Source organism: Eimeria mitis, genomic scaffold (genome assembly GCF_000499745.2).
Source record: "Eimeria mitis Houghton genomic scaffold, Emh_scaff380, whole genome shotgun sequence".
In the NCBI taxonomy this organism is placed as follows: Eukaryota; Apicomplexa; class Conoidasida; order Eucoccidiorida; family Eimeriidae; genus Eimeria; species Eimeria mitis.
The window spans coordinates 3,772-13,221 of NW_013572135.1; the positions used below are offsets into that span (position 1 = coordinate 3,772).

Consider the following 9,450-nt stretch of genomic DNA (forward strand, 5'->3'; position numbering starts at 1 on the left):
AGTAATTCAAGCACTCACTGACCTGCCTTCAAACGCGTAATCATGGGAACAACAACAACACCGTCTCGTTCCATCTGAACGAGGAGCTCATCGATGTGCGATGTGAGACCTTTGAGATCGAACTCTGGCTCTCCTGAAATTGGCTGCAAATCCCACAACGCACAAAGAGTCTTTCAAGCCTCCTCCTTCACCTGTGCCAGCGAGACTCAAAACCCGCCCAGAACACCGTATCTGAGACGGCAAAGCGCAGCGCGCAAAGGAGTAAATGATGAGAAAGCACGGATGATGATTAAGGCGAAGACCTACAACAGACACAGCTGCAATTCGTTGCTCCACGAGACTCTTTCGCGTTTGCCGCAAGATAGAAAGCGTGTTCCTTGCATCCTCTTCAGTAGTCGGGGGAAGATTCGGCAGTTGTCTAAGCAGATATCAAACATGAAGTCGCAACGATTCCATATGATGAACTCCAGACTGGCCTGTTACAAGTTAATGTGGACAGACTCTTTATCGTTTGGAGACTTCAAAATCGCGCAGTGTGCTTGAAACTGGCCATTCCTAAGACCAAGGAGAGTGCAGAAAATGAACGAAAAAATGATTCACGGGAGTCTTCCGTACTGGAGAACTTACCGTTCATGCTTAGGCTCTTTTAAGCCCAGACGCAGTTCTTGACTCCAGTAGAAGCTAAAGCTCTTGGTTCGGACGCTCGTGTGACAGAGGCGCACATCCATGAGGACAGTGCCTGCGAGGAGCCGCAAAAGTGCATGCTTTTTCTCNTCGTGTGACAGAGGCGCACATCCATGAGGACAGTGCCTGCGAGGAGCCGCAAAAGTGCATGCTTTTTCTCCACCCTTCGTTTTCCCTTTTTGGTCGAGAATAAACCATGCATAATCTCTCATCTTTTAGAGGGAGAGAGACACTGAAATGTTTTCTGCAAAGCGCACGCGCGAAGTCGCCCCGTGTGGCTGTCGCAGCCTCTGCTGCTGCGGATACGGGTTCAACAAAACCCACCTGCTTCTCTTGCGCAGTTAGTGCCTAAGTACAGGCTGTAACTGCTCGTCCGGAGGAGCCAGGAAAGGCTTCGGCAGCGCCGTCCCAGGGAAATCCTTGCGCTGGCGATGCACTTACGGAGATTAGATAGATTTTCCTGCGCAGACAGAAGCGGCAGCAAGAGATAGCCATGGACGCACTGCCCGGAACACAGGCACCCACACAACGGAATGGAAGTTGAGACGACAAATAATCAGGAGAAAGTCCTTATGCTATGTTATTGTAAAGGAAGAAGGAAACGATGACACCTCACCATCATCACATAGAGTTCCAGACTGGGATTGGCCATTGGAAACGCAGAGCTGAAGGGAAGCTGGAAGGTGCTGTTGATAGTTAGAGTGACCTGCATAAAAGCATATCGACAAATTCCATTGAATCTGGGGAACCTACGATAATGCCAGAATAACAAGTCTACGGAGACGGTGTCATTAGCCCGCTGCAACCAAGGAGCTAGACAAAAGCAGGCAGCTGGGTGGTAGCGGCAGGAGTACCACCACCAGCAACAACAAAACTTCAACAGTACAGATGCTGTATGCACTCACAGAGGTGTCGTCTATCTTTTTCCTAAACACCTTGTAAGATACCCGCCGACCATCCCCGCAGGCCTGAGCCAGGTCCTCCCCCTTGTACATGACGGCGATAGAGAGCTGCAGCAGGAGAAGCAAAGCACCCTTGTTAGGAGTGCCTTTACGGATGCGCCCAAGCAGTTGCCCTTCCCATCGCTGGAGCCCCCACAGCTAAATTTTTCGGTGCAAAAGACCTCAGTGGCAGATGCATTTGGGCTCCAGCACCGTCAGCAGCTGTCAATCAAGCATCCTGCTTTCATGCCCGTTTCTTCCTAGGCACCTGCGGATAGCTAATTGGCCTGAGGGAAGGCTCCATCCATTATACTGCGTGTCATTAACAAACACGAGGCAACACATATTCCAGCTTACTTTGTCCTTGTTCTCAAGGCGGGCTAACGCTTCGGCATTGAACTCCATGTACAGTATCCGCACCTCCAGGATGACCTCCTTCACCGGAGGAACATCCTCCAAGGAGGCTCCATATGTCAGCATCTCCGGTCGAAACTGGTGTAAGTTTCTACCAGCGGTGTGGCTGTTGCTGTGGTTGCTGCATGACCGACGATTAAAGCAACGTTTCTGCGGTGCACAACGGGCCCAGTCGACGCTTAGATCGTCCTCAGGATACCTAGGTGTGGATTAGANCGTTTCTGCGGTGCACAACGGGCCCAGTCGACGCTTAGATCGTCCTCAGGATACCTAGGTGTGGATTAGAGGTGTTTGGGCAAGCAAACCTGCTTTAAGCGGGAGAAGACAACGGTATGACGCGGCCAAGGTGCCTTCAGCAACTTTCGTGACACACGACCACCAGGAGTCCCTTCGGGGCCTCTCCGGCGGCCCATTGACTGCAAATGCAAACCTGATATAATTAAGAATAGGCAGGTATCAGATCAAGACAGTCCCCTTTCGGCAAATGCATGCGTGGGCGACCCTGGGAGTTTCAGGGGCCCCCGGTCTGGCTCCCGCCTCACAGGGTACGGCGGTCGCAAGGCCTGTCCGGACTGCACGCTGCAGATGGCCCAATCAAAACTTGCAGACAAAGCTATGTCGGTTAAAGTGCTTTAACAAACGAAAGACTCTGTACAAAGAAGGCAGGCACATCCGGGGACCTGTTTTGCGTGGTGACGGTCTGGGGCCTCAGCGGCGGCCTGGTCTGGGCTCTGTAGCCAGCCTTCGGCGGTGCACGCGCGTCTGCACAAAGGAGCTGCATTTCAAGGCTCACACCTCTCCATTAGAATAAGCTTAAATCCTTATTATCATGTAAACGCAAAGAAGAGTACTTAGAGGTTCTTAACTTAGCTCTGAGGGAAAGTCAGCATGGCAGCAGGCCCCACGGCGGCAGCAGCCGCAGCAGGAACCGCAACAGTTCACACGGGGCTCCCCCTCTTGCTGTCTCTACAATAAAAGGACTGCATGCACGTTATTAGGGCCTTTGAATACTTCTTGTGGGGGTTCATCCTCAAGACAATAGCAGCAAGCAAGGACGAGCTTCGCTGCAGTGTCCTCCTACGAACCGCGTGCAGCAGCCGGGTCGCGCCTCCTGCTGCTGCAGGGGCAGTGCAGCAGCATCAGCGGCAGCCCTTTGCACTTCCTGCCTTTAACTCTCCTTGAACTTGTTTATTTTACAGTATTTTCACTGCCTGAATAGTGTCGAGGGAACCTCCTTACCCTCCAGCCCTCACCACCCGTCCTGCCGTTGCGACACAACTGCATGACCGCAGCAGCAAGACATCTGCAATCGCAGGGCCCTTCATATTACGCCAGTGGACCACCTGATTCACTCTAAACTGCTTTCTACTTTTGCTGCTCGCCCCAGACGCCGCGGACGCCTGAGCAAGGGACCCTACCCACTGGTGGTGTTGGAGCAGGGAGGCTTCCGGCAGCTTTAGGGGGCCCCTAGTGCTATCTTTGTACCAAAGGGACCCCTGCTAGGGAACTATACCGTACATCTGTTCCTTTGCTAGGCGTTTCTTTGTCTGGCTGCAGCCAGGCCCCGTAGGGCCTACCGTGGCTCCTACTGCTGCAGACGCCATGGCTAGTAGGGGTCTTTAGGGTCGTCACGAGCACACTGTCCCCCCAGACCCGCGGCGGGGCCTCTTAACAATCGGTTCTGGAGCAGAGGCTCAACACGACGGAAAATGGGAGGCGTGGGCAGCACAGTCCAATTCGAGAAGGCTCCTCCGGAGTTCTTTCCCGTCACTGGCACTCCGGGGCTCGCAGAGAAGAGGGATGAGGGGCCGTCTTTGTCTGCTTCTGCGTCCTCTGTAAAACGGAGGCCCCCCATGAGTTTGTGGCTAACACAAGAAGGAGACAGAACTCTCGATGCTGTCATCCAGGCTCTGCGTTTGTGGGGAGGCAGGAGCCAACAAGTACAGTCACCCGAGTCATTCTCTTGTCTCAACAGCTCTTCAGGCTGCTTGCTTGAGCACCACCAGTTGCTTCTCGCCTGGCGCATGAGCCGCATAGGGGCCCCGGGGCGGTGTGGATGCTGCGAGTCCCTCTTGCCCCTTGGGGGCCCCACGAAGGGTGCCCCCGGCACTCGGGATGCCTCTGAAAGGGGGTCCATGGGACCCTGCAGCAGGACCAGCAGCACTAATATGCCAAGCAGCACAACTTCAGGAGATATCAGTCCAAGGAGATCAGGANCCCTCCAGTTGCTACTTAGTTATCCACGCGTACACTGCAGCCCGGCAACAGCAGCAGCAACAGCAGCAGGATATTAGCCACATTTCTGAGGGGCCTCCCGACAGAAGACGGAGCATCACCCCTCCAAGGGCCCACAGCCCCACCGAGGGACTGGCTCTCACACCGTCTACAACGGCGCACGCACAATGCATCGCCAGTAGCATCGGCAGCGGAAGCTTCGCGGCGGCTGCCGAACTGCTGAGTGAGGACTTAGGTCAGCTTTTGACCCAAGCAGAAACTCGTATTGCGGCAGACACCCGCCGCCACAGTGTCTGGCATGCTGTGCACGTATGCACCTGCTGCGCGCACAACGAGCAACAGCAAGAGCAGCAGCGGCAGCACGTTAGCCATGGAGACATGAGTGGCAGCAGGACTGACGGCCTGGAGGCACACGAATCTCCCAGTGCGCAGCCACCGAATCATTCGGGAGAACAGCAACAGCGGAAAGAACAGCAGCAGCAGCAACACCTGTGGGCTGTGTACCTTTGGGAAGGATTAGAGGCCCCTCGTTATATTTTGGTGAGCTTAATTTTGAATGCAGACTCCTGGCATCCTTTCCTTCTACATAAGGCTGCAAGCTTGCCGCAGACCTCCAGCGCCGGTGACTCTAAGTTGTGTCTATGCTGCTCTTGCGTATGCTTTTGTTGCTGCCGCTACTTCTGCTACAGGATCACGCACGACTACGCACGCTCCGTCTCGTGGAGGCTCTGGAGAGTTGCGAGCAAAGGGGGGTGCCCATCTCGCCTGTGGTGCTGTTGCCTTGGGCCTCCTTTGCTGTTCTACGCTCGCAGCTGGAGGGGCCCCGCTGTTGGCCTACAGTGGAAGTGCGTGAGAGCCGAGACTCCTCAGGAAACGCGCAGGAACAACAGCCGGTCATCCTGGATGGAGAGGCATTGTTGGAGCGCAATGTCCTCCTCCTGCGGCTGCTGCTTAGGCTGCCCAGACTAGCCTATGGGGCTTCCCCGTCTATTCCAGCTGTTTCTCGGACTGCTGTTGCAGCTGCGCAGGCAGCGGNCTAGCCTATGGGGCTTCCCCGTCTATTCCAGCTGTTTCTCGGACTGCTGTTGCAGCTGCGCAGGCAGCGGTAGCACCGGAGTCGTCACGAGCACCAACCGCAGCAACAGCCGCAGCAGCAACAGCAGCTCCACTGACGACATCTTCCCAGGGGGAAGACGACGTTGTTGCTACATCTCCCGGAGGGAGCGTTCAACAGGCACAGTGGCAGTGGCAGCAGCAGGAGAAACAACAGAGTCAGCACGAGCAGCAACAGCAGCAGCAGGAGCACCGGTCCGCCCACACTGCACCTTTCGTGCCCCGCCTGGCCCTTCCTAGCAAGGTCCTACCGCGCCTCCAATTGCAGCCGCAAGGGAGCAGCCCTAAAATGGAGGAACCCCTACCTCACAGCGGCAGCGTTTCAAATCGCAGGAGCCCCCTGAGCAGGGGAGGCCCCCAGCGTGATACTGCTGACTTGCCTGGCAGCGAGAGCAGCTCTTTGGCTTCGTCTGTCTCTGTTTCCCCTGTCTCATCCTCGGGCGAAGTGTCCCCTGCGGAACGGCAACAGCAGAGGGCTCCCAGTGGACCCCTTCGATTTCAAGGGGGCCTTCGCTTACAGGGTGTCCCCAAGCTAGCCATTCCGAGACTGGGGGGTGGTGGAGGGCACTCTCCAAGTTCCGCAGCAGCGAATACCGGGGGAGAAGCAGCAGGGGCTTGCTTGAGCTCCCAAAGGAGGGGCAGCGGAGGCATCTCGCCGTCGGTCTTTCAGGAGGGAGATGCACTGAATAGCCGCAGNCCCAAAGGAGGGGCAGCGGAGGCATCTCGCCGTCGGTCTTTCAGGAGGGAGATGCACTGAATAGCCGCAGGTCGTCTGCCTCCTCCGCTGTTTCCCAAGCAGCAAGTTGGAGGGGCGAATCGTCCTCCTCTCAAAAAGCAGCTAACGCAGCTTCCTCAATGAGGCAGCCTTCACAGCATCAGCAGACTGCTCTGGCAGGTGCCCACCTGTCAGGTGTATCAGCAAGGCCGCCCGGCGGCCTGCGCCTGTCGGGGCTTCTCAGCTCGCCCACTGCCTCTCCGGCTGGTCTGCAGCGTTACGGCAGCGGCAGTAGCAACGCCGGGTCGTCTAGGGAGAGCTTCGGTTCACGGAGACGACGGACTGACGAGGTATGCAGCAACGGCATTGCGAACATTGCCTGTAATAGAAGCAATCATTGAACCTCCAGCAACAGCAACCGCGCAAAAAGTAGCAGCGACGCACCAGACTACTTGGCCCAGGCATCAGCGAAGGAAGTAGACCTCACATTCGCTTCTGCTTGCATGGCTCTCTGCTAACCGCTGTAGCAGCACTCAAGGCAGCAGGAGGCGGCAACGGCAGCTGTGTGTGTCTGTCTGTGCCTTATTTCAGGAGGGCATGGGTCTGTACAGCCGCACGCGGCAGCAGCAGCTCGTCAACTTCAGACGCGTCATTAGTGATGTGTATGAAGGCCGCCTATTCGTATCAGGGGCGGCTGCTGCTTGCAACCTACAGGTAATGGGGATGGGGATCGTTCACTCATTTCACCTGACCCTACGGTTAACAACTGTATTGTNCACCTCTCATTTAGGATGTGCTGTGTCTGTACAGTGTTTGAAGCGAACCGGTATAACTCACGTGGTCAACACGATCGGTGACATTTGTCCCAACGTCTTCGCTTCGCTTCTGACCTACAAGACATATTATCTGAAGGACACACGGCAGCAGAATATCATGTGTGTTTTTTATGACTGCATAAGGTTCATATCCGAAGCCATAGACGAAGGGGGAGAGACTTCAGCTTCAGCCGTTGCTGCTACTGGCGCTTCTCCTGCTTCTGCCGGCGGTGCCGGTAGTCCCACAGGCAGCAACAGAAACAGTGGTAGCGACCACAGCAGCACCAGTAGCGACAGCAGCAGCAAGAAGCCCCACAAAGTGTTGATACACTGCAAAGAAGGTGTGTCGAGGTCGGCCACTCTCGCAATCGCTTTCCTTATGTGGAAACTCCGCCTGCCTTTTGCTGAGACGTTTGAACGGGTATGACCTCGACAGTAGCACCTCCAGCGGAGCAACCAGGGAGGTTTTGTGTGTGCTATCAGCCGCATTTGTGTTTGCAGCAATGACATGAGCAGCAACTTGTTTGTTTTTTCTCGCTCCTTGCATGGATCCGTGCCCCACACTGCCGATGTCTACCCGCCTTCGTCACGTCTCTCTTGCTCTTGTGCCTTTTGCGCATCCCTGCAGATGCGGAGTCGCCGTGCTATTTGTAGCCCCAACACAGGTTTCACTTACCAGTTGCTGCTGCTGCAGAAGCGCTTAGGCTTGCAGCATCCCCGGGCACCCATCTCAAATCTCGATATGGCTACTTCAAAGGAGGGACAGGANAGGGCGGGGTCTCCCTTGGAAGGCCCCTCCTCCCCAGTCGTGCCGGCTTCCGGCAGCCCCTCACCAAGGGCCACTGGGCGCCGTGCTCCTCCATCATCAATCGCATCCCTTGACTTGTCTATTGCTGATGGGCGTGATGACAGAGCCTGTACCGCAGGGTCTCCACTCGAAGCAGACGATGCAGGGACCGCCCCAAGGGGCCTCGGTCCCAGAGCCCCCCGCATATGTGCACCACCCAGACCTGGGGGAGACAGAGAGGAAGGCAGTGACGCGCCACCACAAGGGGAAAGCCCTTTCTCTTCAGTAGACGATCCCCCAGCAGTGTCACCCCTCGCTCAACTATCAGCGCCTGCTGCGGCAGCAATTGCAGTAGCAGCAGCATCCGCAAGGACGTGTTCTGCTGTGGAGGACTGCGTGTTGCTGCTGCATCTTGTTGTGCATTCGGCACACTCCCCCGACTTCCTACTTTGGTCAGAAATAACAGAGTGGCGACCAGGAGTGCTGCCCTCATTCTCGGAACACGGGGTGTACATGCTGAGGGGCGGTGGCCAGGCTTGGGTATGGATGGACAGCAGCAAGTGCCTGCGCAAAGCAGCAGAAGTCGAAGAAGCGGCGCGGAACTATCAAGAAAACGTAGCGCTTGTAGAACGGCGCAGTAAGCACTAGCGACCCATGCTACCATGTTACCAACTTTGCACACAGCATCCTGTTGTCTGCTTATNAGATGTGCTTCTGCTTTGGTTTGGGGGTTGAGCGTTTGGGATAGACGAATTGCTGTGTTTTGGGAATATGGAGCCCCTCTTGTGATGCCATCTCCTGGTAAAGAATCCTTAGAGCAGGTCCTAGCTTGCCTGCTGCCATCATCTGTTATTTTGCGACCGTCTTCAGGTATCCAGCTCCACTACATTGCACCCGGCTCGGAGCCTTCAGCCTTTTGGCTCACTCTGGGTATAGGGGAAGGAACCACACATTTGGGTGTCCCCAACCTCCCCTCAGGAGTGAGCCAGAATCGTGTCATAGAGCTCGTACTTTTCTTGCTGCTGCCGCTGATGTTGCAATCCCGGTTACGCGCTGGCACTACAGGCAGATTTGAATGCAGGGTCATCTGCTGTACTGTGCTCGTTGCGTTTCTGCTCTGTCCAGTTGGAGCCGATGGTGCCAGAGAAATCCGAGGAGCCGTTTCGTTGGAGAGACTACTGCGCCTTTGACCTCCCTGCGGATTGGGGAGAAGTGGGAGCTGCTGAAGGGGCCTTTATGGCTACTGGGACCCACCAAGACCCACCAGCGACTCAGGGACCGAGCATGCTGGAAGGAGGTACAGAGGGGCTGTACAGGCCATGTGAAGTAAATCTAGGCCAACTACAGAGCAGCAGCAACACCAGCAGCAGATTATCTTCTGGTGTGCCCTCGGTGCGACGGTCACTCGAGCTGTTTGAGAACCCTGCAGATGAGGTTTCACCACAAACAGCAGCAGGAGCCGGAGGAGCAGCAACGACAGCAGCAGCAGCGAGAAATACAAAGGGAGTAGCTATGCTTTTCTCTCTCCCTAACCTAGAAGAACCGCTGGGCCTCTTTGACTCAGAGGATCTCTTACCAGACAGGGTTTTCCTGCTGGTGGCGGAGGGCAGCGAAGGCAGCGACTGCGGTACGACAGATGCCACAGTAGCAGGGAAAGAAGCAGTCAGGGCGTGGCTGTGGGTAGGGGCCAATGCAGAGTTTGACCCAGAGAGGGATCAAGAAGCTGTGAAGGCCCAAGTGATGGAG

The 9,450-nt window shown here is 55.9% G+C and overlaps 3 protein-coding genes across 3 annotated transcripts in view; 2 read left to right on the forward strand and 1 right to left on the reverse strand.

The window, feature by feature from the left end:
* EMH_0010230 (uncharacterized protein) overlaps positions 1–2,105 on the reverse strand; it is a gene marked incomplete at both ends in the record, with an annotated part of 5,795 nt that extends 3,690 nt beyond the window's left edge. Inside the window, 4 exons of the mRNA XM_013498885.1 lie at positions 23–143; positions 1,301–1,390; positions 1,590–1,694; positions 1,983–2,105. Coding sequence (XP_013354339.1) covers positions 23–143; positions 1,301–1,390; positions 1,590–1,694; positions 1,983–2,105 — 439 coding nt within the window. The remainder of the gene's footprint in view (positions 1–22; positions 144–1,300; positions 1,391–1,589; positions 1,695–1,982) is intronic.
* Positions 2,106–4,154: 2,049 nt separating this feature from the next.
* EMH_0010250 (uncharacterized protein) lies at positions 4,155–6,144 on the forward strand (the record flags this gene model as incomplete). The annotated part of the gene is given in 6 exon segments (XM_013498886.1): positions 4,155–4,253; positions 4,257–4,814; positions 4,964–5,123; positions 5,303–5,307; positions 5,311–6,081; positions 6,085–6,144. Coding segments are annotated over 6 exon segments (1,653 nt in total).
* Positions 6,145–6,242: 98 nt separating this feature from the next.
* Positions 6,243–9,450, forward strand: part of EMH_0010260 (uncharacterized protein) — a gene marked incomplete at both ends in the record, with an annotated part of 3,373 nt that continues 165 nt past the window's right edge. Inside the window, 7 exon segments of the mRNA XM_013498887.1 lie at positions 6,243–6,452; positions 6,694–6,816; positions 6,913–7,338; positions 7,546–7,683; positions 7,687–8,341; positions 8,575–8,684; positions 8,830–9,448. Coding sequence (XP_013354341.1) covers positions 6,243–6,452; positions 6,694–6,816; positions 6,913–7,338; positions 7,546–7,683; positions 7,687–8,341; positions 8,575–8,684; positions 8,830–9,448 — 2,281 coding nt within the window.